General features: G+C 45.7%; 2 protein-coding genes across 2 annotated transcripts in view; one reads left to right on the top strand and one right to left on the bottom strand.

The window, feature by feature from the left end:
• LOC142243165 (uncharacterized) overlaps positions 1–4,350 on the bottom strand; it is a 79,779-nt gene extending 75,429 nt beyond the window's left edge. Inside the window, exon 1 of the mRNA XM_075314797.1 lies at positions 4,295–4,350. The gene's annotated coding sequence lies outside the window, so the exon portion shown is untranslated. The remainder of the gene's footprint in view (positions 1–4,294) is intronic.
• PRP4K (pre-mRNA processing factor kinase PRP4K) overlaps positions 4,056–27,202 on the top strand; it is a 153,371-nt gene continuing 130,224 nt past the window's right edge. Inside the window, 3 exon segments of the mRNA XM_075314795.1 lie at positions 4,056–4,146; positions 23,944–24,586; positions 24,588–25,117. Of these exon segments, the coding sequence (XP_075170910.1) occupies positions 4,112–4,146; positions 23,944–24,586; positions 24,588–25,117 (1,208 nt within the window). The 5' untranslated portion in view covers positions 4,056–4,111.

Raw genomic sequence — 27,202 nt, 5'->3', positions numbered from 1 at the left:
CGGGCGGCTGTCGCCCATTTGTGAAGTTAGGTTTTGCCTACTTCTTAGTTTCTGTTTATTTCCCACCCATGGACTGCTTTGAGACGTCCCATGGTCTGGGTCTCCCATAGGAACGATGAAGAAAAAGAGAATTTTGTTTACTTACCGTAAATTCTTTTTCTTATAGTTCCGACATGGGAGACCCAGCACCCTCCCTGTTGCCTGTTGGCAGCTTTCTTGTTCCGTGTGTTTTTCACCGGCTGTTGTTGTAGACAGAGGTTCCGGTTCTTCCGGGTTTGACTCTATCTCTACTTATGGGTGGATGTCCTCCTTCAGCTTTTGCACTAAACTGGTTGGATTTGTCATCCGGGTGGGTGTATATGCTCGGAGGGAGGAGCTACACTTTTAGTGTAGTACTTTGTGTGTCCTCCGGAGGCAGAAGCTATACACCCATGGTCTGGGTCTCCCTTGTCGGAACTATAAGAAAAAGAATTTACGGTAAGTAAACAAAATTCTCTTTTTCTCTACTTTGGATCTGAGTGGAAGGCTTATGGCGGCATCTGTGGGTCTCACAGCCCAGGCGACTGTATCTGTGGAAGCGGTCTCTGACTGTATTGTGGATGGGTCTGGTGTGGAGGGACTGATATAAGGGGGTCAGTGGCTGGATCCATGTGGGAGTTATTATTCTTTTATAGAAAAATACAAAATCAATGTTGATGACTGGAAAATCTTTACCCTGAGTCAGAAGTGGGTATAGGTAGTGGTTTAAGGAATCAGAATGGTAATTGTCTCCAGACCCCTGCGGGCTGGCCCCCATCAGGGGTGTCATGGTAGGAAATCTGTGATTGGAAAGACCACCTTATACAAGGTGATAACTGTCTGTAACATAGATTCCCATGTAAGGCTATGTGCACACGTTACGTTTTTTTCAGCGCGGAAAAAAAGGCACCCTCTGGCAGAGGGGAGAATTGTAAAAAATGCACTTTGGAAAAAACGCATCAAAAACGCATGCGTTTTTCGTGCGTTTTTCATGTGTTTTCCATGCGTTTTCTTCAGGTGCGTTTTTGACCACATGATCCAGTGACAGTGCCAGCCTTCCTGCAGAGATGTGAGTGTTGTCCACGGGAGAACGCAGCTGCCCATGCCCACGATTTGGGTTCAGGCTGCTGGGGAGCTCTATGCTACCTGCAGAGAACACTCTTGTCTCCGCAGGATAAATTGACATGCTGAGGCTCAGGATTGAGCACACAGCCTAAAATGTGTCAATGGATGTCAAACATATATATAACGTCCCACCCCCCTGCATATTCTAAGCTGGCGCCCTTTAGTGCCTTTCATGTGGCACTAAAGGGTGCCTAGCCTTGTATTTAGCCCAAAAAAAAATAATTAAAATAAATGACGTGGGGTCCCCCCTATAGCCAGTCAGGGTAAAGCAGACAGCTGTAGCCTGCAAACCACAGCTGACAGCTTCATCTTGTCTGGTGATCAATTTGGAGGGCTCCCCAAGCTGCTTTTTTTTATTTATAAATAATTTAAAAAAAAAACAAAACGTGGGGTCCCCCCAAATTAGATCACCAGCCAAGGTGAAGCTGACAGCTGGGGTCTGGTATTCTCAGGATGGGAAGAGACATGGTTATTGGACTCTTCCCAGCCTAAAAATAGCAGGCCACAGCCGCCCCAGAAGTGGCGCATCCATTAGATGCGCCAATCCTGGCGCTTCGCCCCAACTCATCCTGCGCCCTGGTGCGGTGGCAAGCGGGGTAATAAATGGGGTTGATACCAGATGTGTAATGTCACCTGGCATCAAGCCCAGCAATTAGTGATGTCACGGCGTCTATTTGATACCAGACATAACTAATTGACAGTAATAGCAAAAAAAATTGACAACCAAAAAAAATTTATTTGAAAAAACACTCCCCAAAAACATATCCTCTTTAACCAATTTATTGAAAAGAAAAAAATTGGGTCCGCAGTATCCATTTTTGACGTCCCACGTCGCCTCTGGACCTTCTAGAATATGGGGGGCACGCTCAGGGTACGTGTCCCCCATTTTCTAGTAGTGCAGACCCTCCATTTGAGGAGAGTGGGTGCAAAGAATCTGCACCCACTCTCCCCGGGTCACAGCTGCACAGTGCCGAGCAGCAGCAGCAGCCAGCGCAGCTCACACTGAACACAGGAAGCTGTCAGCTGCTCGGCACATGTGACCGGCACGCACTGTGAAGGAGGGGGCCGCGGGGGATCAGCGCTGTGACAGGTACGGGGGTTACCGGGGGACACCGGGGGGAATAGGGGGTGACCGGGGCCTGGGGAGCAGTTTTCTGTCGCATGTGTTATTGCACATGTGACAGAAACAGAGGAGTAGGGCGGCCGGTGCGCTGCTGTGCGCGCGGCCATGTTGGATATTCGGGAGGGGGGGGTCGGGGTGGGCACTTTGGCGACACCGGGGGCTTTCCTGAACTTTGCCAGGAAGTGAGGTCAACAGGAAACCTCTTGACCTCACTTCCAGGTAAATGCCTGCATTCTGGCATGTCGACAAAGCCCGCGGACCGCAACAAAAAATCAGCTCCCTGCGTTGTAGCTGCGGTCTGACTCGCATCATTGATTTCAATGGGGGAGAGAACGCAGCCACAACGCACAAAAGAAGTGACATGCTGCTTTTCTTTCCGCACAGATTTTTGGCATCCAAAACGCTGCGTTTAGAAACGCAGCGTGTGCACTGATTTTTCGGCTTTCTCATACACTTTGCTGGGAAAGCTGAACGCATGCAATTTGCCACTGAAACGCTGCGGTTCTAAACGCAGCGTTTCCGCGGTAAAAAACGCAACGTGTGCACACAGCCTAAATACGACAGCACCCAGGAGAGAAATGCTGACAGGATCGCTTATGTGGGAAAATCACCGACATCGGCAGCATGTTTGCGGGTACAGAGCATGTGCTGACGACAATGTGATAACTGAATAGCTGGTCCCATTACCAGCGCCGAGACTCTTCTTAGGCCTCTTTTACGCGTCCATGAAAATCACGCACGTGTTTCATGGACGTGTCAAAGGTGCGTATAGCCCTCGGTGTGCTGTGTTCATGCCCTACGTGTGTTCTCCGTGTGTTATCTGTGATAACACACGGAGAACGGAAACTTTCTGCTCACCTGTCCCTGGCGTCGCTGTCCGTGGTGCTGAACTTCGGTCTCCGATCCTGCCGACTCCCCACTGCTGCTGCTTCCAGCCACAATGAAGTGAATATGCAATGAGCGGCGGTAGGCAGCAAGTGACAGCAGCGGCAGGGACAGCAGGGCAGGAGAAGGTGAGTAATGTTTTTTTTCTCGCAGACACGTCTTTTCTCCGGTGCGTGTCACACGGAACACATCCGTGTGTGTTATGTGTGACCCGATTGCGTTCCGTGTGACACACAGCTAAAACGGACATTTTCCGTTCGAAAATACATACGTGTGGCTGACACCATAGGAAGACATAGGTCTACGTGTGTACGTGTCTTCGGTATGTGAGGAAACGGACCATACACGTACCGGAGGCACGTACGTGTGAAAGAGGCCTTAGGCTGTGTGCACATGTCGTATTTTTGAGTGCAGATTTATCACAAAACCTGAAGGGAATCCTGCTACCAGCCAAGGGAATGCGGCTCCTGGAGTGCACAGCACACCTGAGTATTTTCTCCTTGCAGAAATAAATCTGCAAGATGACAATTCTTTTAGTGTTTTAGCTGCAAATTTCACCCATCCTAATGAATAGGAAAAATCTACACCAAAAATGTATTTTTTTCTGCCAAGAGATGCAGAAATGCTGCAGAGATTTCTGCTCTCAATCCTACGCGTTTGCACATAGCCTTAGCGGTCACCATGTCTTGGATCCCCCTTTGTGGAGGTGACGGCTTTCTACTCCCTGCTACTTCTGACGAACAGTCCATCCAATATCTGGCCACAATGACTAGTATCTCTGGTTCACTAACTCCAGTCCCACAGGGGACTCACAACACAACGGCAGGAGTCACAGCGCGCTGCAGGACGAGGTCGCCAACCATTGCCAACCACTACCGGAAGTTCCCGCTGCAGTACGGAGGTGACGAGCATTCCCCCTTCCGCTCCTGTAACCTCGTCTCCTCCGAATCTGTGAGGAAAATGGCGACCGCGGACACGGAGCTGCGCGACCCAGAGTAAGAGGGGATGGGCGGGAGCGGGCTGAGGAGAGGCCGGAGCCGTGTGCGGAGATTGTGAGGAGGCATGGCGGCAGCATGTACAATGGCGGCCTGCTTCCCGGCGATCAGTGAGGGCACCAGGTGGCGGCTGTGCCTCATGCGTTACCTCACATCTGTCTGTGTATTGTTTCCCTGCTGATATTCACCATGCAGGGTGCCACAGTGCCAACAAGCAGCTTGGCCCTGAGCAGCTCTGAAAGGGTTATTCCCTGCCTTATAATGTGACGTCATGTTGCCATAATGTGCCCTCACCCTGACGTCACGTAGCGTCATCCTCCCCGCCGCCCCCTGTGTGGAGACGTTTTGTTTGTGCTCCAGATTGGTGTGAACCGTGCCTGACCTGTCTTTTGCTATGGAGGTGTGGTTTACAGTAACCACCAGGGCCATCATGGACGCAGGTGGACTAGAATACCAGTCACAACAGGAGACACACCGAGGACAACCGGTATGGTGACTACTAGTGATGAGCGATCACTACCATGCGCCGGTGGTCTAGTCACATAACGAGCAGTCAGAAGCTCGGATGGGCGCAACTCGTGTACCCGAGTATAATGGAAGTCAATGGGGGACTCGAGCATGGGAAGATCTTCTGGAAAAATGCCCCATTGACTTCCATTATACTTAGGTACTCAAGTCGTGCCCATCCGAGCTTCCGACTGCTGGTTACCAGTTCCAAGCATGGTAGTGCCTGCTCATCACTATCGTGTTTTTCCAAAAATAAGACTTATACTTTTTTTTTCCCCCCAAAAAAAGCACTAGGGCTTATTATGGAGGAGGTCTTATTCTTGAAGAAACGTGGTTGGGGGTAAGTTTACCCCCCCAAAAAAGCAGACACCCCACTTCCCAGGAGACTCATACTTACCAAACATCTACGTGGCTCACAGGTCCTCCCTGTGATCTTCGGTGGGTGCTGCACGCCGTCCTCCCCTTATTCGGGCTGACACACACTCACTCATCACATCCAGCGTTACAGAATACGTCTGGCCACAGGGAATGATGGGAGGAAGTCATGTGTCCAGCCCGCAGGTCCTTGCATTGCAGCAGGTCCTTGCGCTCCACTGCACTGCCTCTCGGGATTCTACCAGCCAGAAGAAATCAGTGTCGCTGGATGTGGTGAGTATGTATGCGATCCGACCGCACTTGCAATTTGTTTCTCATTTTCTAGTGCAGTATGGGGCAGAATGAATGGTGTCGTTCAAAAGTACAACTCATCCTGCAAACAACAAACCCTCGTATGGCTAGATTGACGGAAAAATAAAAAACTGTATTGCTTTTGGAAAAAGGGGAGGAAAAAAAGTAAAATTGTCGTGGGGTGAAAGAGTTAAAAAAACAAACAAACAACCTTTATCTAGAAACCGTGAGACAAAAAATTCAGCATTCACTAATTTCTTTTTTTATGGATTCACTTCTACAATAAAACACTATTTTATCATGTACTTTTTTTTAATGTGGGTGTTAGAAAATGGATCACACACAGACGTAATAAACGGACACATGGTGAAAATTGTCTGAGTTTTCTGAGTGAAACCTAGATGATTTTTCAGATGCTGGTCTGCAGCCGGCGTTATGCCTCCATCGATAAAACACGTACGTGAAAAACTGTTATCGGTGTCATCACTATGCCATTCATATTTTACCAATATGGCTTAAGAAATGGAGATTACAAAGCTTTTCCTATGCTTTCAATGTTGTCTGTGAAACATGGTTCGAATGCAGGCTTTAATTATTGACCTAGGGTGGGTTTCTTGACCCGAACTTGGCTTCATAGGCATATATAAGGCTTTTATTTTCGGTCAGGAAACTCGCAGTCCACACTCGGACTGTAATATGTATGCCTGAATTTGGCCAAACCATAGTTGAGCCGACAGCTGTGTGTGTTTATGGGGCATCTTAGAAAGGCAAACTGAGCTTGACCAGTGCTATGGTTGCTTCCTTCTGGATGCAGGACTTAAAGGTTGGACCACCCCCAATCAAAAAGTAAAGGCATATGTCTGTGTTTGCTATCACTTTGTAAGTTGAGAGAAATTTGTCAGCTCACCCCTCTTCACTCCTGGACTCTGCACCGATGCACGGAACGCCCTGGCCTGGGCGGGAATGAAGGCAGCAAGAATCAAATGTCCAGCATCAAGGAGGATAAAAATAAAACTTGTATTTATTTGTATGATTATAAAAACATACAGACTGTGCAGTGGACACAGAGGCACAAGTGCAAAAAGTGGATCTATCCGACGCGTTTCGACCAGAGAGTCTTATTCATGCCATGAATAAGACTCTCTGGTCGAAACGCGTCGGATAGATCCACTTTTTGCACTTGTGCCTCTGTGTCCACTGCACAGTCTGTATGTTTTTATAATCATACAAATAAATACAAGTTTTATTTTTATCCTCCTTGATGCTGGACATTTGATTTTTGTAAGTTGAGAAACTCCCTTTTAGGCCTCTGCCACACTCACTTGGAAATCACGCACGTGCCACGAGACACGTATTGTCCCTGCGTGTTGCAAGTATGTGTCTCCGGTATGTGCGGGCCACGTGTGTTCTCCGTGTGCTATCCGCGATAACACACGTAGAACCGGTGAGTATGTGGTTTTTTTTTATTTTAAAATAATGACACGTGTTTCTCCGGCGCGTGTCACACGGGACCACATCCACACTACACCCGTGCTGCCGGAGAATACGTGGACATGTCAGCGTGAGAAACACACGTAAGTACGGAACGGACACACGTTCCGTTCCAAAATACTTACGTGTATCCAAACCATTATGAAATCATATGTCCACGTGTGTACATGCCTCCGGTATGTGAAAAAACTGCTAAACATGTACCGGAGGCACGAATGTGTGACAGAGGTCTTAAGATAATGGTCTAGTGCAGTGAACTAATACTTGACTCCAGTTATATAATATTTAAAGGGAATATGTCAACAGGTTTTTAACACCTAATCTGAGAGCAGCATAACGGAGGGCAGACATCCTGATTTCAGCAGTGTCACTTACTTGGCTGCTTAGTGTAGTTTTGATAATCTACTGCTGATTAAACAGTGATTTTATCATTAGAAGACTACTTGGCATGCTGCCAGGTAGTCCAGCATATTCATGAGCTCTGTATAACTGCTAGATCTGCAGCAGAGAAAACAGTGATTTTATCAAAAGGACAGCAACCAGCTCAGTAAGTGACACATAGCTGGAATCAGGGTCTCTGTCTCTACATTATGCTGTTCTCAGATGGGGTAGTAAAAATCTAGTGACAGATTCCCTTTAAAGTGAACCTGTCAGGTGCAATATGCACCCAGAGCCACATGCAGTTCTGGGTGCATATTGTAAGGCTATGTGCGCACGTTGTGGGTTTTTTTTCTTCACGTTTTTGTCACGTTTTTATACTGCACTGTGTCAATGACAAACTGCATGCTTTTGCTTCCCAAAGTCTATGAGAAATCAGAATTTCCATGCGCACGTTGCATTTTTTTGTCAGCGTTTTATTTGTCAAATATTTGACAAAATCTTTGACAAAAAACAAGCAGCATGTCAATTCTTTTTGCATTTTGGTCATATTTTGTCACCCATAGAACTCAATGAGGGGATGAAAAATGGATGGCAAAATGCAACGTAACAAAATGGGTTGTTTTGTATGCGATGTACCTGCGTTCTTGTCACAAAAAACGCTGGTCACCCACTTTGTTCCAGGATAAAAAAAACATTGCAAGAGTGAAAATCTCTCTCTCCCTTTATACTCACCGATCACCGACGCGGCTGTCATACTGCTCCAGCAGTCTCTCATTTTTTCCCAACCCACTCATTAGCCTCATTACATATTCACTGCACCCCCTCATTAAGCTCATAATATACATATTCACTGCTTCCCTCTCTGTGATTGGTTGCCATCAGATGCACCCTCACGCTGAGTGCCAGCTGTCTGACTGCAACCAATCACAACCAACGATTGGCAGGTCTATATTGTACAGAAAAATAAATAATTTTAAAAAAAAGGCCTGCGGTGCCCCCTAATTTTGATACCAGCCAAGATAAAGCCTCACAGCTGAGGGCTGGTATTCTCTGGCTGGAGAGACCCACGTTATTGGGAGCCCCCCAGCCTAAAAATATCAGCAGCCGCCTGAAATTGCCACATCCATTAGATGCGACAGTCCTGGGACTTTACCCAGCTCGTCCCAATTACCCTGGTGCGGTGGCAATCGGGGTAATAAGGAGTTAATGGCAGCCCATAGCTGCCACTAAGCCTTAGGTTAGTGATGTCAGGTGTCTATGAGCACAGTACTGCAGACACAAGGATGAGCACAATACTACAAGGATGGGCACAATACTGCAGGGCACAATACTACAAGGATTAGCACAGTACTGAAGGACAGAATACTGCAGGGCACAAGCATGAGCACAGTACTACAAGGAATGGCACAATACTGCAGGACACCAGGATGAGCAGAATACTACAAGGATGCGTACAATTCTGCAGGACAAATTACCACAAGGATGAGCACAGTACTGCAGGGCACAAGCATGAGCACAGTACTACAAGGATGGGCACAATACTGCAGGGCACAATACTACAAAGATGGGCACAATACTGCAGGGTACAATACTACAAAGATGGGCACAATACTGCAGGGTACAATACTACAAAGATGGGCACAATACTGCAGGGTACAATACTACAAAGATGGGCACAATACTGCAGGGTACAATACTACAAAGAGGAGCACAATACTACAAGGATGAGCACAATACCACAATGTCCCAGGGCTGTGGAGTCGGTAAGCCAAACCTCCGACTCCTCAATTTCCCTTGCACCGACTCCCACATATATTGCTTATATTTAAATGAAAAATTTATTGTAGTACAATGTGAACATCAGACATTTAATCATTTTTATGATAAAATAATCAAGATATTTAGATAGAACATAAAATATATTTATTGGAATACAACTTTAATAAATTGTAAATATGTAATACACTATGTAATATTGTTGACATTGTGTTTTCTCCTGTGTACACATGCAGACTAAAACAAGCGATGCACCCAGAGTGATGTTATGTACTCGATCATTCAGTGCTGCCATATTCCCTGTTTATATAGGATAATGTACTGCCGAGAATGATAATCTCTAATGCTGCGCAAAACATAATGATCGGCAGCTTGTTTACATAGCAAGATAATTGTGAAACAAGCCTTTTTAACAATGCTTGCTCATGATCATCTTGCCAGGTAAATGCCCCTTTAGGATAGGTCACAAATATGAAACCTGGGGTCCAACAGCCATACTGATATCCGCTCCAGCAGCAGCCTGATGTAAAGATGTATGGCCACTGCCAAGTACTGCTCTTTTATTTCCCATGTACTTGAATGCTTTGAAAATCTTAAAGCGTAACCTTTGTTTTATTTCATAAATCAATAGTACACATCAAAATAGCCAACTTTGTAATATATCTTAGCAGAGAAATTTGCTTCTTTCTCTGTCAGTCATTATGAAAATTCTGAGGTAAAATCTGTATTCAGTGAGGAATGCTGAGGAGTCTGTCAGTCAGGCCCCCTATTCTCGAACAGTACAAAAGCAGATAATATTGGACCTGGCTGTTACCAAGAGCATGTAGCAGGGCATGCCCCCTTATATGTATTGTAATGTCTGAAGCGAGGGGGAGCACCAAGGAGCAGCTCCAGTGTCACTGAATTACAGGCAATGTGAGGTTGGCGATCAGCTCTATGGATCTCATCTTTATAGTTTGAGGGCAGGGCCATTAGAAGAATTTTTTTAATCTCCTTGGAGTACCCCTTTAGTATGTACATAATCCACAATACACAGACTGACCATATATTTTGTGATGGAGAATGTAAAGAGCCTGTACAAAGGACATTTTGCAGAGAAGGTGGAGCATGGTCAGTATTGACATTACCTATTCTAATTGGTGGATTCTCTATTAACCCCTTAACAACCGCGGGCAGTAAAGATACGTCCTAGCAGTCATAGTGTTAATCCCCACCGGCTTCTGCGGGCTGTCGGCAGGGATCCGCGCACATGTCAGCTGATTTGTACAGCTGACATGTGTGCCTTGCAGGCACGAGTGGAATCACTATCCACCGATACCTGTTAACCCCTTAACTGGCGCTGTCAAAATGGCAATCACGGTAAAGGTTTACTCGCCGCCCGCCACCGGAAGTCATGTGACGTGATCACGTGGATCTGATGGTTGTCATGGTAGCACAAAGTCATGTGATGACTCCTGTAGCTCACATAACTCAGGTCCTGTAACCAGCAGCCCAGTACTGCAGGTTACAAGAGCATTTTTCCCAATCTGAGCGGTGCTGCTCTAATCGGGAGAAAAGAACGAGCGGTCAGGCAGCTGATCCTTATAGCCAGGGCTGTGGAGTCGGAGTCGTGGAGTCGGAGCTCATTTTGGTGGAGTCGGAGTCGGTATAAAATACTCCGACTCCTAAAATACATAATAAATTGGGGACAGTAGTGCAATGCAGAATGTGCTGAATATTTTTTCATAGGAATTTGGGAAAGTTATGAAATGTCCTATAAATGTCTGTTCTATTCCTGATCTAAGGCTACATTCACACAGCGTTTTTGCTGCGTTTTTTGAGGATATGTTTGTCAGCTGCAAAAGCAGATCAGCTTTCTTAAAAACCGCATCAGTTGAAAGGCTCCTGAGCTCATAGATCAGTCATGGCGAACCTTTTACAGGCCGAGTGCCCAAACTCTAGCCCTAAACCCAATTTTTTTTCCGAAGTGCCAACCAATCCTATTATGTAAATAGTTGATTGTAACCTTACCTTTGCCGTCTTCTCTTCAGCAGGGGCATCACGCTCATGCATGCTTACCACACACTGAAGCTGAGCCCCTGCCCTTTCCAGACACAGCAGTTGGATTGATCTTTCTGGAAAAAAATTGCAGCATATTAGACAGAGATTTTAGCCTGGAATGCAATCAGATGTCACCCTGTAATCCACATCTACATTTCAAAGTCTGAACATCTTGAAATCCCATAAAGACGTACGAGTTGCTCCCCTCCCCATCATTGTGTACTTCTGTCCCCTTCCTCGGCCACTTCCTGGTAAACATGTCCCCCATCCTGATATATATTTCCTACATTCTGGTATATTTGTCCCCATCACGGCCCCATCCTGGTAAATGTCCTCCATCCTGGTAAATGTACCCCATCCTGACATATTGCCCATCCTTGTAAATGTTCCCCCATCCCGGCAAGTACCCCATTCCTGGTAAATGTCCTCCATCCTGGTAAATGTTCCCAATCCTGGTTAATTTACCCCCATCCAGGTAAATGTACCCCTTCCTGGTAAATGTACCCTATCGTGGCATGTTTCCTCCATCCTGGCATGCATGTTTCCTCCATCCTGGCATGCATGTTTCCTCCATCCTGGCATGCATGTTTCCTCCATCCTGGCATGCATGTTTCCTCCATCCTGGCATGCATGTTTCCTCCATCCTGGCATGCATGTTTCCTCCATCCTGGCATGCATGTTTCCTCCATCCTGGCATGCATGTTTCCTCCATCCTGGCATGCATGTTTCCTCCATCCTGGCATGCATGTTTCCTCCATCCTGGCATGCATGTTTCCTCCATCCTGGCATGCATGTTTCCTCCATCCTGGCATGCATGTTTCCTCCATCCTGGCATGCATGTTTCCTCCATCCTGGCATGCATGTTTTCCCCATCCTGGCATGTATGTTTCCTCCATCCTGGCATGTATGTTTCCCCCATCCTGGCATGCATGTTTCCTCCATCCTGGCATGCATGTTTTCCCCATCCTGGCATGTATGTTTCCTCCATCCTGGCATGTATGTTTCCCCCATCCTGGCATGCATGTTTCCTCCATCCTGGCATGCATGTTTCCTCCATCCTGGCATGCATGTTTCCTCCATCCTGGCATGCATGTTTCCTCCATCCTGGCATGCATGTTTCCTCCATCCTGGCATGCATGTTTCCTCCATCCTGGCATGCATGTTTCCTCCATCCTGGCATGCATGTTTCCTCCATCCTGGCATGCATGTTTCCTCCATCCTGGCATGCATGTTTCCTCCATCCTGGCATGTATGTTTCCTCCATCCTGGCATGCATTGTTCCCCACCCTGGCATGCATTGTTCCCCATCCTGGCATGCATGTTTCCCCCCCATCCTGGCATGCATGTTTCCCCCCCATCCTGGCATGCATGTCCCCACCCCATGCTGGCATGTGCGTTACCCCTCCCCCACCCCATGCTGGCATGCACGTTACCCCTCCCCCACCCCATGCTGGCATGTGCGTTCCCCCACCCCATGCTGGCATGTGCGTTCCCCCACCCCATGCTGGCATGTGCGTTCCCCCTCCCCCACCCCATGCTGGCATGTGCGTTCCCCCCCTCCCCCACCCCAAGCTGGCATGTGCGTTCCCCCACCGCCACCCCACGCTGCCAAGTGCGTTCCACCCCACGCTGCCATGTGCATTCCCCCCACCCCACGCTGCCATGTGCATTCCCCCCACCCCACGCTGTCATGTGCGTTCCCCCATCGCCACCCCACGCTGCCAAGTGCGTTCCCCCCCCACCCCACGCTGCCATGTGCATTCCCCCACCCCATGCTGGCGCTGCCCCCCCATCCCCACCTTGGCACAGCCGCACACGAGTTATTAAAAAAAAAAAGCAACACACAACTTACCTGCACACGCTCCCCCGCTCCACGCTGCTGGGTCCTCAGTTCCCACGCGGCCAGCAGACGGCGCCGGCGCTGCTCCTCCGTCTCCTAGGCAACATACCTGCAGCCTGGGGAGGAGGAGTGTCAGAGCGGAGGAGAAATGTCTCCTCCGCTCCAACACAGATTTGATCTGCCGGCGCGACTGCACTAGCAGACCAAAGCTGCAGGATCGGGCGACAGCACGCGTGCCAGCAGAATGGGCTCAGCGTGCCTCTGGTGCATAGGTTCGCCATCACTGTCATAGATAATGCTTTCAATAGCAACAGCAGATTAGAAAGCCGCCACAAACTGACATTCTCATTCTTTGTGAGGATCCTCACAAAACACTGTGTCTGAATGTCCTATCTTTTCACCCATTGCCTTTGCTGGATGCCAGAGTCACTGCATTTCACTGAATTATTTTGCCATCAATGTTCGATATTTTTGTAACAAAGAAATTGTTACCAAGTCACTGGCAGTAAAAGATACTAAAGCTCATCACATCGGCCAGTTTCTCCAGGCCTTAGTGGAAAAAGTACTGCAAGACTACGAACTTAAAAAAAGAGCAGGTTCTTGCCATTGTAACGGACAATGCTTCAAACTTGATAAGTACAATTAAACTGATGAATGAGAGTAATGAACAACAGCTGGAAGAAAATTTAGGATTTAGTATGTGTGAGATGGAGCCACAGTGCTGTTCATGTAACTGAGGAACAGATATTACAACAGAAGAACAGCAGAATGATACTTTAGGATTAGATGATCTTGTTGAAGCTGCTTCAAAACAGTTTCCTATTCATCACATGCGCAGTGTTGTGCACACGAAGCAGCTGGCAATAAGAGATAGTCTGCAAGAGGGACCCCGGTTTCACACATCACATTTTTGGCGGATGCGGCGCACTCCAGTACAGCGTATGCAGTACAGTGGCAGCGCGACAAACACCAGTCACATGCAGTCATGTGACCAGAGCATGTGACCTGGAAGTTGCGGCGCTACCACTGTACTGTATCGTACTGTACTAGCGTCCGCCTCATCCGCCAAACCAGCGAAAAGCCGGATATGTGAAACTGGGCAGACATGCTGGAAATCTAATTGGAAAAGTAAGGAAGTTGGCTATTGCAGCCAGAACCCCTAAAATTGATTCCATCTTGAAGAGACGTGCTGGGAAAGGGGCAATTGTTGATCAAGCCACTCTGTGAGGCAGCACTTTTTTAATGACTGAGCGATTGCTTGAACTAAAATCGTTTCTTATAGATATAGTCAACCCTCAAGTAACATGAAATGAAGGTCAATGGACACAGGTGGCTGAATTGAAGGAATTGCTTAATCACCCATTTACCGTGACTAAAAATTACAAGCTGAGCATTTAACTTCTGGCATTTTCATAAGGGAGTGGAAGAACTTGCTATTTTGCCTGTCCCAAAGAGGAGGTTTAATCGCAGATGGCATTTCTGCTTCAATGAAACGGAGAAAGACACAGCTATTGGAAAATAAAATTCTTCTGGCAGCTGTTTATGTGGACCCAAGTCATCATATACTGCTTGATAATCAACAGCTTACTAAAGGCAAGGAAGCTTTGAGTGAGGTAGCAGTTAGGATGAGCGGCTACAGGACTGCTAAGAGCAAGAGGACATGGGTCCTGACAGTGCTACTGCTGCCATATCTTCATCCTCATCAGATGAGGAGTTTAACTTTGACAAGTATTTGGATGACATGGGGCAGGCAAAGTGTTGCCTCAAGGAAAAGATTTCACGCCGTCTCCTATAGCAGCAGATTGACCAGATTTCAGCAAAATTTTTCACTTGCTCTCAAAGAAATAGAAAAAATCAACCGTTCATCAAAACTGACTGTGCATGAGGCAATTCCTCTATACCCGGAAATTGTTATAAATGTTGCCCATGAGGTTACGGCTTTGCCTGCAACCCAAGTTACTGTAGAGAGGTTGTTCTGTAGCCTTAAAATTATTCGGTCAGATTTGAGGTCATCTGCGAAGGTGGATCTGATGGAAGCAATTCTATTTCTTACAACAAATTCATGGACTGCACAAATGTTATTTAGTATGGTTTTGTTGACAACTGTTTTTTGCCACTTACATGGTGTATTACATAGTGTTCTATCTAACACTAATATATATATATATATATATATATATATATATATATATATCTATATCACACTATGTAATACACTGGCAGTGGCAAAAAAAGTTTTCAACAAAAACATACTAAATAATAACATTTAGTATATTGCTTATATTTAAGTGAAAAATGTATTGTAGTACAATGTGAACATCAGACATTTAATAATTTTTTATACAATAATCAAGATATTTAGATAGAACATAAAATATATTTATTGGAATACAACTTTAGAACATAAAAAACTAATAAATTGTAAATATATAATACACTATGTAATATATATATATATATATATATATATATATATATATATATATATTGTACATGCACACACAAGATATATATGTAATCTTCTGTATATTACATAGTGTATTACATGTTTACAATTTATTAGTTTTTTGTGTTCTAAAGTTGTTTTCCAATAAATATATTTTATGTTCTATCCAAATATCTTGATTATTGTATCATAAAAATGATTAAATGTCTGATCTTCACATACACATGTTCATGTACTACAATAAATTTTTCACTTAACTATAAGCAATATATATAGGAGTCAGTGCAAGGGAAATTGAGGAGTCGGAGTCGAAGGTTTGGCTTACCGACTCCACAGCCCTGCTTATAGCCCCATAAGGGAACTAGTAAAATAAAAAAAAAGTTTTGAAAAATAAAAAACCTAAAAGTTCAAATCACACCCTGTCACCCCATTGAAAATTAAAGGGTTAAAAAAAGAAAATATGCACACATTTGGTATCGCCGCGTTCAGAAATGGCTGATCTATCAAAATATAAAAATAATTAATCTGATCAGTCAACGGCGTAGCGGCAAAAAAATCAAACTGCCAAAATTGTTTTTTGGTTGCCGCAAATTTTGCACAAAATGTAATGGGCGATCAAAGCAAAGCATATGTACAAAAATGTCAGCTCGAGACGCAACTAATAAGCCGTCACTGAGCCATAGATCCCGAAAAAATGAGAACGCTACGAGTCGTGGAAAATGGTGCAAAATGTGCGCCACTTTTTTGGGACAAACGTCTGATTTTTTTTTTTTAACCTTTTATATAAAAGTAAACCTATACATGTTTGGTGTCTACAAACTTGTACCGACCTGAAGCATCACTGCGACATATCAGTTTTACCATATAATAGACACAGTAAATAAAATATCTCAAAAACAATCATGCAACTGCACTTTTTTTTTTTTGCAATTTTTCCGCATTTGGAATTTTTTTTGCAGTTTTCCAGTACACTATATGGTAAAACTCATGGTTTAGCTTAAAAGTACAGCTCATTCCGCAAAAAACAAGCCCTAATATGACAAGATTGACTGAAAAATAAAAAAAAGTTACAGCTCTCGGAAGAAGAGGAGCAAAAAAACTAAAACAATCGGAAAATCAGTCAGGGGTGAAGGGGATAAAGGTCTACACAACATGCGGCCCGCGGGCTGCATGTGCCCCGCCAAAGGCTTTGCCGTGGACCTGTTCTGCAGATGCTGCTCCTAAATTCACATGCACACTTTGAGTATTTGAGTTTTACCTCAGTATTTGTAGCCAAAACCAGGAGTGGAACAATCAGAGGAAAAGTATAATAGAAACATGTCACCACTTCTGAATTATTTTTTTTTTTACCCACTCCTGGTTTTGGCTACAAATACTGAGGTGAAATACTGACTCGATACTCAATGTACTCATGGCCTGATATTCAGTATGCTGGGGTATTATTGGGATGCACAGTGTTGGGCGGGGGGACAGGAAATTATAGTGAGGGGCAGTGTGAGGTGATATGGATATGATGCCTTTTTGGGTGCAGTTTGCATGTAAATCCTTATGCCAGCAAAGTCAATGAGAATTCTGTAGAGTAGTGCATGTTACTTATATTTCCCTTGCAGTTTTGGTGCAGAATATAAACTGCAGCATGTAAATTCTTACTGCATTTTTCCACCCCAAATACATATAAAACGCATGGAAAAAAGCACTGAAAATGCAGCAAAACCATGTTTGGTTTTTTTTGCCAAAAGATGCAAATGTGGTGCAGAAATTACTGCAGCCAAATTTGTAATGTGGGCACATCACCTAAACGCTCTCCAATCCTGTGATGGTGACCTACAGCCTCCAGTAACTATGTAGATATTGCTATTCCCTACATGTTATTCCCTATTATCTTCATATTTTTGGAATGACTTTGTGGTGGGAGATAAATGCATCAAAACAATATTGCCCGAATCCTGGTATGAATGGCTTTGAAAAGTCACATTTTTTTCACGTGTAGTTGCGAAAAAGTTTGCTACATTTGGCGTTTTCAATAGGAATCATCTAAGTCGGGAAGTGGAGAAAGATCTCTGGCGTGGCACACAGGCGCATGTCACTTGTCAGATGCTCCTTATTCATTAAAGGGAACCTGTCGGCAGAAATTTTGCAATAAACCTAAAAGATTCCCCTTCTGCAGCACTTGGGCTGCATTCTAGCAAGGTTCCTGTTGTTATTGTGCCCCCTTTGAGACCAAAATAAATACTTTATAAAGTCTTACCTTTTTGTATGCTAATCTTTTTTTATGTACACGGGGGCGGATTCTCTTGCGTCCGTTAGTCGCCCTCCTGCCCCTTTACGCCGTCCCCCATCGCTCATTTCCATAACTGAGGATGCCGCCCAGTGCTCCCGAGGTCTCGCGCATGCGCCGTGCCACTCTCGCGGGAGTTAGCACTGTGCACTGTGTGACCACTGGTGACGTGATTGCGCAGGCGTGAGATTATGGGCGACGCTGTGATTGTCATCAGCAAGTAACCGCCCATAATCTCGTGCCCGCACTTTTCACTCTGCCTCCACCGTTATGCTGCTCCGCTGCTCCCATCTATTTCCTGCTCCAGGTAAAGATGGGTAAGAGGTGACGTGGGTTCATCAGGCCAGCGCTTGCGCAGAACCATGCGGTTTTTATAATTTATTTTTTGGCTAAATACAAGGCTAAGCACCTTTTAGTGCCACATGAAAGTCACTAAAGGGTGCCAGCTTAGAATATGCAGGGAGGTGGGATATTATATATGTCTTTCTCATCTATCTATCTATCTATCTATCTATCTATCTATCTATCTATCTATCTATCTATCCCTCTATATCTCTGTCTCTCTCTCTCTCTATATATAGATATATATATCCATCTCTATATCTTCTCATCTATTTATCTTTCTTGCTGCTTCCATTTTTTGCGGTCCACAAAAAAACGGAAGGAACACGGATGCATCCGTGAAAAAAACGGACCTTTTTTGCTGACCGCAAAAACGGAATGGTCATGTGAATGTAGCCTACATGTGTTCCCTATGGGGGTAGGGGTCGGTACAGAACGATGGGGGGGGTCGGTACAGAGCCCCATTTGTGTGTGTGTGTGTGTGGGGGGGGGGGGTTGCAGAGCCCGATGTGTGTGGGGGGCGCAGAGCCCAATGTGTGTGGGGGGCGCAGAGCCCAATGTGTGTGGGGGGCGCAGAGCCCAATGTGTGTGGGGGGCGCAGAGCCCAATGTGTGTGGGGGGCGCAGAGCCCAATGTGTGTGGGGGGCGCAGAGCCCAATGTGTGTGGGGGGGCGCAGAGCCCAATGTGTGTGGGGGGGGCGCAGAGCCCAATGTGTGTGGGGGGGGCGCAGAGCCCAATGTGTGTGGGGGGGCGCAGAGCCCAATGTGTGTGGGGGGGCGCAGAGCCCAATGTGTGTGGGGGGGCGCAGAGCCCAATGTGTGTGGGGGGGCGCAGAGCCCAATGTGTGTGGGGGGGCGCAGAGCCCAATGTGTGTGGGGGGGCGCAGAGCCCAATGTGTGTGGGGGGGCGCAGAGCCCAATGTGTGTGGGGGGGCGCAGAGCCCAATGTGTGTGGGGGGCGCAGAGCCCGATGTGGGGCTGTTATTTCCAATGCTAGAGTGATAACAGGTCAGGTGCTGGGGCAGAGTACTGACAGGGAATGTGTGTGCAGGGGGCGGACAGGGGGCGAGGCTGGACACTGGGGTGGGTGGTGACAGCTCTGACTGGGAGGTTTAGCACAGGAAGTTATGTTTGCTGGAGCTGAATGTAAACAAGGAGCTGCAGAGAAAAAAGGGATAATTCAAGAGGAACAAAAATTAGAAAACAAAAAATAACAATGTAGGGGTGTTTTATATGACAATACAGCACAGATAAACTCAAAAATGTTTGGTAAGCTAATGTCGGACAACTCCTTTAAAGAACGGCTGCAACCTGTAATCTATCTCAGACTTGCCTGTAGCAGAGCTGGGAGCTGTCAGTACAGTGTGCATTGACTGTGAGGTGTCAATCACAGCAGGGGGCATGCCTGTCAGCCCTGCATGTGCAGAGGAGTCACACCAATACTAATCACAGAACAATAAACCCTTTATTATGAGTAAACAATAGCTCAGATAAGAGAAACACAGATGTTTTTTCTTTTTTAACCCTCCCAGCATGCTGTCCTCAGCTTACATTGCAAAATCCTGGTGAGAGACTCCCTTTAAAGTGGATTATCCCATTTAGGCTAGGTTCGCACACTGCGTCTTTTTGACGCTGCGTTTTTGTGCGTTTTTGGCCGCTAAAAACGCACAAAAACGCACCTGCGTCGAAAAAACGCATCAAAAAACGCATGCGTTTTTGTCGCAATTTGGTGTGTTTTTGGCTGCGTTTTGCTGCGTTTTTGATCTCTGCGTTTTGCTGCGTTTTTCCAATGCATTGCATGGGGAGAAAACGCAGAAAAACGCAGGAAAGAACTGACATGTCCATTTTTTTTTTTAACTCTAAAACGCAGGTAAAAAAAACAGATGTGTGCGGACAGCAAAAATGAAAACTCATAGACTTTGCTGGGGAAGCAAAGTCCTGCAGTTTTGAGGCCAAAAACGCACCCAAAAAACGCGCAAAAACGCACTGTGCGCACATAGCCTTAAAGAGGAGTTTTCTTATTAATTTATTTTTGTTCAATTCCACAAACGGAGGTAGGGCTAATGTTATGGCTTTTATAGAGGGGTAATGATGCAGAGCAGCCTACATCTCCAAGAATCCTATGAGCAGTGCTCCCTTAGGCTTTGTTCACATGTTGCATTTTTGCTGCTTTTTTGCAGCGGTTTTTCATGAGTTTTATCCAAATTAAAAGCTGCTTTTTACAGTCCCAGGAAAAGCTATGAGATTCCAGAAATAATATGTGTATGATTGCTTTTTTTTATTCCTGACTGAAATGTTCAACTGCTGCGTTCATGAAAGAAGCAGCGTGTCAATTCTTTCAGCATTTGTGCAGCGCGTTTCCACCATTGAATGCAAGGAGAAACTGCTAAAACGCAACAGCTCTGTTTTTGCTGCTTTTGTGGTGAATGTATCTATCTTTATTTAAACATCAGATAAAAATTGGAGGACAAGGAGTACAGTGCAAATAAGTTTAATAAAGGGTAACTGGCACAAGAAGGATTAGCGGCAGACAAGCCGGCAGATAAAACAATTGTACATAATCACCAATATATGTTACATACATATAAAAAATGGTAAGTCATAGGCTGGGTCAATGTTGATACATACAGAAAAGCATCCAGCACAAATTGAGCATGATATAAAGTTTGGACAATTGTTAGGATAAAAACCAGCACTAAATAAGTACTAAAGTACATATATTAACAGTCTAAGATGGACAAATATAGCCACCATAAGGTGGATGCACATAAACAATCAGGTATAGGTGTGAGACATAAACATTGAATTAAAACCCAGCCAATAGAGTAAACATACCCATAGAAAGTACAAAGCCGGCCTGATAGCAGCAGAGTGGACCCCTGAGAGCCCCGACATATACATTTCACAATCTCTGTAATCGGATTATTTCATCAGGGGGAGGCCGGCTTTGTACTTTCTATGGGTATGTTTACTCTATTGGCTGGGTTTTAATTCAATGTTTATGTCTCACACCTATACCTGATTGTTTATGTGCATCCATTTAGCACCTTATGGTGGCTATATTTGTCCATCTAAGGGGTGCTTCACACACAGCGAGCTCACTGCCGAGATCGCTGCTGAGTCACGCTTTTTGTGACGCAGCAGTGACCTCATTAGCGATCTCGCTGTGTGTGACACTGAGCAGCGATCTGGCCCCTGCTGCGAGATCGCTGCTCGTTACACACAGCCCTGGTTCGTTTTCTTCAAAGGCGCTCTCCCACTGTGACACACAGATCGCTGTGCGTGACAGCGAGAGAGCGACAAATGAAGCGAGCAGAGAGCAGGAGCCGGCGTCTGACAGTTGAGGTAAGCTGTATCCAAGATAAACATCGGGTAACCAAGGTGGTTACCCGATATTTACCTTAGTTACCAGCCTCTGCAGCTCTCACGCTGCCTGTGCTGCTGGCTCCGGCTCTCTGCACATGTAGCTGCTGTACACATCGGGTTAATTAACCCGATGTGTACAGCAGCTAGAAGAGCAAGGAGCCAGCGCTAAGCAGTGTGCGCGGCTCCCTGCTCTCTGCACATGTAGCTGCATTACACATCGGGTTAATTAACCCGATGTGTACTGTATCTAGGAGAGCAAGGAGCCAGCGCTCAGTGTGCGCGGCTCCCTGCTCCCTGCACACACAGCTAAGCGGTGTGCGCTGGTAACTAATGTAAACATCGGGTAACCATACCCGATGTTTACCTTAGTTACCAGTTTCCGCAGCTTCCAGACGGCGGCTCCGTGCAAGCGCAGCGTCGCTTGCACGTCGCTGCTGGCTGGGGGCTGTTCACTGGTCGCTGGTGAGATCTGCCTGTTGGACAGCTCACCAGCGACCATGTAGCGATGCAGCAGCGATCCTGACCAGGTCAGATCGCTGGTCGGATCGCTGCTGCATCGCTAAAGTGTGAAGGTACCCTTAGACTGTTAAGCCTTGACTTTTGTTTTACCATTCACTCTGTTTTTGCAGAGTTTGCTTTCTACCAGCACCTGTAGCTTCCTACTAAGTGACATTTGGGTCTCATTGTATGTACTGAATGTATCCCTGCTACCTCAGAGTACATATATGTACTTTAGTACTTATTTAGTGCTGGTTTTTATCCTAACAATTGTCCAAACTTTATATCATGCTCAATTTGTGCTGGATGCTTTTCTGTATGTATCAACATTGACCCAGCCTATGACTTACCATTTTTTATATGTATGTAACATATATTGGTGATTATGTACAATTGTTTTATCTGCCGGCTTGTCTGCCGCTAATCCTTCTTGTGCCAGTTACCCTTTATTAAACTTATTTGCACTGTACTCCTTGTCCTCCAATTTTTATCTGATGTCTTGAGTGTGCTTCAACAGGTGCCATGCTTTGGTTTTTCTGTTGTTTTTTTCTGCATCTTTGGTCCTCATGTATACTTTATTTATACATGTACGGTAGACAAAAAGCAGCTTTCCTACTGATAAGAGAGCAGGTTTTAGCTGCAGAAAAAAATGCGGAAAAAAACGCAACATAGCCTTATAAAACTTAGCATTACACATAAAGGCCCATCTCTCTGGAGCCGTAAATTAAATTTAAAGTAAAAAGCTGATTGTTCAGGAGCAGTACTAATAAAATAAGAGCAAAGACTGGGGACAGATCATCTTTAATATTGTAACATGAAGCACGTCTGTAAATGCTCACATGTGACCAGGGAAAGGCCCTCAGGCTTGTGTACTGCGTTTTGTTTTGCGGCAACATAATAATGTCTCCATTGTGCATAGAAAGCGTTCTTCAGTATCAGTGCGGACATGCTTAATAAAATAAACCAGTTAAGTGACCCTTTTGTTATATCGGATACATGTGAGACGATCATGTTAGTGAAGCATGTGATCTCAGATATACAAGCTCCAGAATACATGGGCGCACACAGGCTGTACTCGGCATCTAAATTACTACAATTTTCTCTGGTTTTCCAATGATTAAGTTCCATACATTTCTGGATGCTGATATCTTGTTGCATATCTTAGCTGCTTTTCCCCATTCCAGTTAATAGGATTGCGCTAAGTAAACCATGAGGTGGTAATCAGGGCCTAATTATTTTGGATGGCTGGAATCAAAATCTAAGCAATGAAACATTGACATTTACTAATGTTAAACCATCATTTTTAAAGGGGGTTTCCTGGATATTTGGCCATCAATATCAAGTTGGTGGAAATCCTAATCCCAACACTGTCGAGTGTGACGTTACTGTACTGATTACTAGATTTGGCTCCGTACATTTTCTAACAGCCGTGACTGATTGCAGCTTAGGCCCGTTTCACACATCCGGTATTTCGCCAGATTGCCAGATCCGGCACACTTCAGTACAGTGCAATACTGTACAATGGCATCGCGGCAAGCTCTGGTCACATGCCGTCATGTGACCGGAGCTCGCCACGATGCCATTGTACAGTATTACACTGTACTCGAGTGTGCCGGATCTGGCAATCCGGCGAAATGCCGGATGTGTGAAACGGGTCTTAGTCTCTATCACTCCAGGCAAAACTACTACAGAAATGTGCCTGTCAAATATGACTGTGTCCCACCCTTTTATCAGATAATTGCTGGAGGTGGTGGAAGATGGATTCCTACCTTTCTGATGTTGATGGCCTAACATAAATCTAAGTCATCTGTCTCAAAGTCCCAGCAAAAACTTTCACAAAGAAAATCCCTCATAATTGATAGCATTAGTACATATTATGCCTAATGGCAGCTCTCCGTTCGTTCCTGTGGATCTCAAAGGGCAGCACTCGAGGACTGTGACAACTTCTTTGAATCTAATGAGCTTGTGATTGTTGAGAAATGGGGACAGTAGGCACCGCTCGGGAGCCTCTATTAGACAATTATTCTTTGGGATGCCAAAAATGCTTAAAAATGGAAAATCAATTTGTGCTTTATTTACGGTAAACCCTAATAAACGGAAATAAGCTGTATTAGAAGTCATTTTGCAGTTGTGGAAAATGTTACTTATTGTTTTGTTTGTTGGCAGAATGGATGATGCCGACACATCCGATAGAAGTGGCATTGAAGAAAATGGCGAGGTCTCAGAAGAAGAGCAGCCTCAGAGCACAGTAAAGCACAGTAAACATAAGAAAAAGAAACACAAGCATCGGAGCAAGCACAAAAAGCACAAACATTCTTCTGAAGACGACAAGGACAAAAAACACAAACATAAACACAAGCATAAGAAGCACAAGCGGAAAGAGATGCTAGATCCTGACAAAGATGATATTTCACCGTCAAAGAGGGCAAAACTGGAAGACTTTGCTTTATTGGAAGACTTGGAGAAGCAAAGAGCTATGATTAAAGCAGAGCTCGACAATGAATTAATGGAAGGAAAAGTGCAATCTGGCATGGGTTTAATACTGCAGGGCTACAATTCTGGTTCTGAAGAGGAGGGAGAGATTAACGATAAGATTCGAAATGCAAAAAGGGCATCAACTAAGTCAAATGTGAAGGGAAAACAGGAGCTTGACTCAAAAGCTATTTCTAAGAGAAGGAGTCGGAGTAAGTCCAAAGAAAAGACTAAGCATAAGTCAGAGAAGAAAAAAATGAAAGCCAACTCTGAAGCCCCGAAAGAAAAGGTATCAAGCAGTAAGTCTAAGGAGAAAAGGAAATCTAAAAGTCCTTCTAAAAAAAAACAAATCCCAAGAACAAATAAAGAAATCTCCACCCCTGCGTAGACAATCCCCAGAAAAAAACAGGAAATCTACATCTCCCTCAGAGGATAAAGTAAGGTCAAGAGACCAGAAGAAATCTCCTATAGTGAGTGAGAGCAGAACTAGAGATCGCAGTAGAAAGTCCAAGTCCCCTGTACCCAGAAGAAGCAAATCCAAGGAAAGAAGGTCAAGATCAAAGGAGCGTAAACCAAGGCGATCAGATACAGACAAGGATAAAAAACCTGCCAAGTCTCCTTCAAAAGACGCCTCTTCAGGAAAAGAAAACCGCTCACCAGGCCGCCGACCGGCACGCAGCCCCAAAGCAAGAAGCCTTACTCCTAAACAGCGTGAAAGGACATCAAGGCATAGCAGATCTCCATTTGCACATGAAAAAAAGACTAAGCTATCTCCTTCTCGAATACAGTCCCCAGTGAGAAGAGCAAAAAGTAAATCTATCGAAAGGAAACGATGGGAACCGGAAAGGAGACGACTATCTTCTCCTCGGTAATTTTCTCCAGTGTATAATCTGTGTATGATGTAGAATCCAATTCTATGGTTTCTAAAATAACATTGACACTGATGCATGACACAAAAGGAAAATGTCCTGACAGCAGTTTCAAGAAAATTTACACCAAAATATTAACTTGTTCATTCATTAGTAACATGATTGCTAGTGTTTGGACTTTGGGGGTTGGGGGAGACAACTGGGATTCATAGAGATCATGAGAATAGTGCTGTTTTTTGTCACCTGTGTGAACAGAGCAGTAGTGTGCCTAAGGCTACTTTCACACATCCGGCTGTAGCAGTGTGGCACAATCCGGCGCTCTGCTGAAAAAAACGAAACAGTTTTTCCCAGCATTGACTTGCATTGGCGCCGCATTGTGCCGCATGAGCTTGCGTTCCGTCCGGTTTTTGCCACATGCGGCAGATTTAGCCGATGAGGCGGCCGGATGGAACATTCCCTGGCACATTTTTTGCTCCGGCAAAAAAAAACGCATCACGCTGCATCCGGCCACTGCGGCGCATTTTTCAATGCATGTCTATAGACGCCGGATGAGGCGCGATGCGGCAAAAACCGCATCTGGCCGCCGCATGCGGTTTCTTACACTGCGCATGCTCAGTAGCGTGCCGCGCAACCAAAAAAAAAACGGATGGGCCCCATGTAAAAACTTATGCAAAGGATGCAGTGTTTTCGCCGCATCCGTAGCATAGGTTTCACAGCCGGATTGAGCTGAAGTGCTCAAACCTGATGTGTGAAAATAGCCTTAAGCGGGCTTTACATGTTGCCATATCGGTACCGATATCGCTAGCGTGGGTACCCGCCCCCATCTGTTGTGCGACACGGGCAAATCGCTGCCCGTGCCGCACAACATCGCCCGGGCCCGTAACACTACTTACCTGCCCGGTGACGTCGCTGTGACCGGCGAACTGCCTCCTTTCTAGGGGGGCGGTTCGTTCAGCGTCACAGCGACGTCACAGCTGCGTCACTGAACCGCCGCCCAATATAAGCGGAGGGGCGGAGATGAGCGGGAAGTAACATCCCGCCACCTCCTTCCTTCTGCATAGCGACCGGGAGGCAGGTAAGGTGAGCTTCCTCGTTTTCTGCGGTGTCAGACGGAGCGATGTGTGCTGCCGCAGGAACGAGGAACAACTTCGTTACTGCTGCAGCAACGATATTGGAGAATGGACCCCCATGTCACCAATGAGCGATTTTGCACGTTATTGCGACGATGCAAAATCGCCCCTAGGTGTCACACACAACGGCATCGCTACAGCGGCCGGATGTGCGTCACCAATTCCGTGACCCCAACGACTTCGCATTAGCGATGTCGTAGCGTGTAAAGCCCCCTTAAGTCTCCACTGCTCTTTTTATTGTCTTTGGTGTAGTGGTGGTCATGCATTTTCTATACCGCTTTGGCTGCTTTCACACTACGTTTTTTTAACATGCCTCATGAACAGTTTTTTTGCTGTAAAAGTGGATCCTGTTTTTACAAAGAAAAACGCATATGTTATATTGCAGGATCCTTTCACTTGAAGTTTATGGGCGGGCATTGACGTCATGTGATCGGGAGTGAGGGGAACTGAGCGTGATAGACTGGGAGCCGGCATCTGACAGCTGCGGATACTGGTAACCAAGATAAACATCGGGTAACTAAGTGAAGCGCTTTGCTTGGTTACCCGATATTTACCTTGGTTACGAGCGTCCGCCGCTCTCAGGCGGGGGAGAGAGAGGGAGGGGGGAGAGAGAGACTGATCACGCCAGGCTGGTTTCTGGGCATGCTCAGTAGAGCAAGCAGGATCCTGTCTATCAGCATGCCAGCGTTCACATGCATTTGCATGCAGTATAGTCAGGATCCAGTGAAAAACAGTATTTGGACTCAGCTCAAAAACGCTACAACAAGTAGCATTTTTGAAAAAAGTTAAAAAAACTGCAAGTCGCTGGATCCTCACTATAAGGCCGGTTTCACACATCCGGCTTTTCGCCGGTTTGCCGGATCCGGCGCTCTCCCATACAGTGACTACAGTACAGTGACAGCGCAACAAGCGCCGGTCACATGCTGTCATGTGACCGGCGCATGTGACCCGGAA

The sequence above is a fragment of the Anomaloglossus baeobatrachus genome, chromosome 6 (assembly GCF_048569485.1).
Source record: "Anomaloglossus baeobatrachus isolate aAnoBae1 chromosome 6, aAnoBae1.hap1, whole genome shotgun sequence".
Taxonomy (NCBI): Eukaryota; Metazoa; Chordata; class Amphibia; order Anura; family Aromobatidae; genus Anomaloglossus; species Anomaloglossus baeobatrachus.
This window is presented reverse-complemented; position numbering and strand designations above follow the sequence as displayed.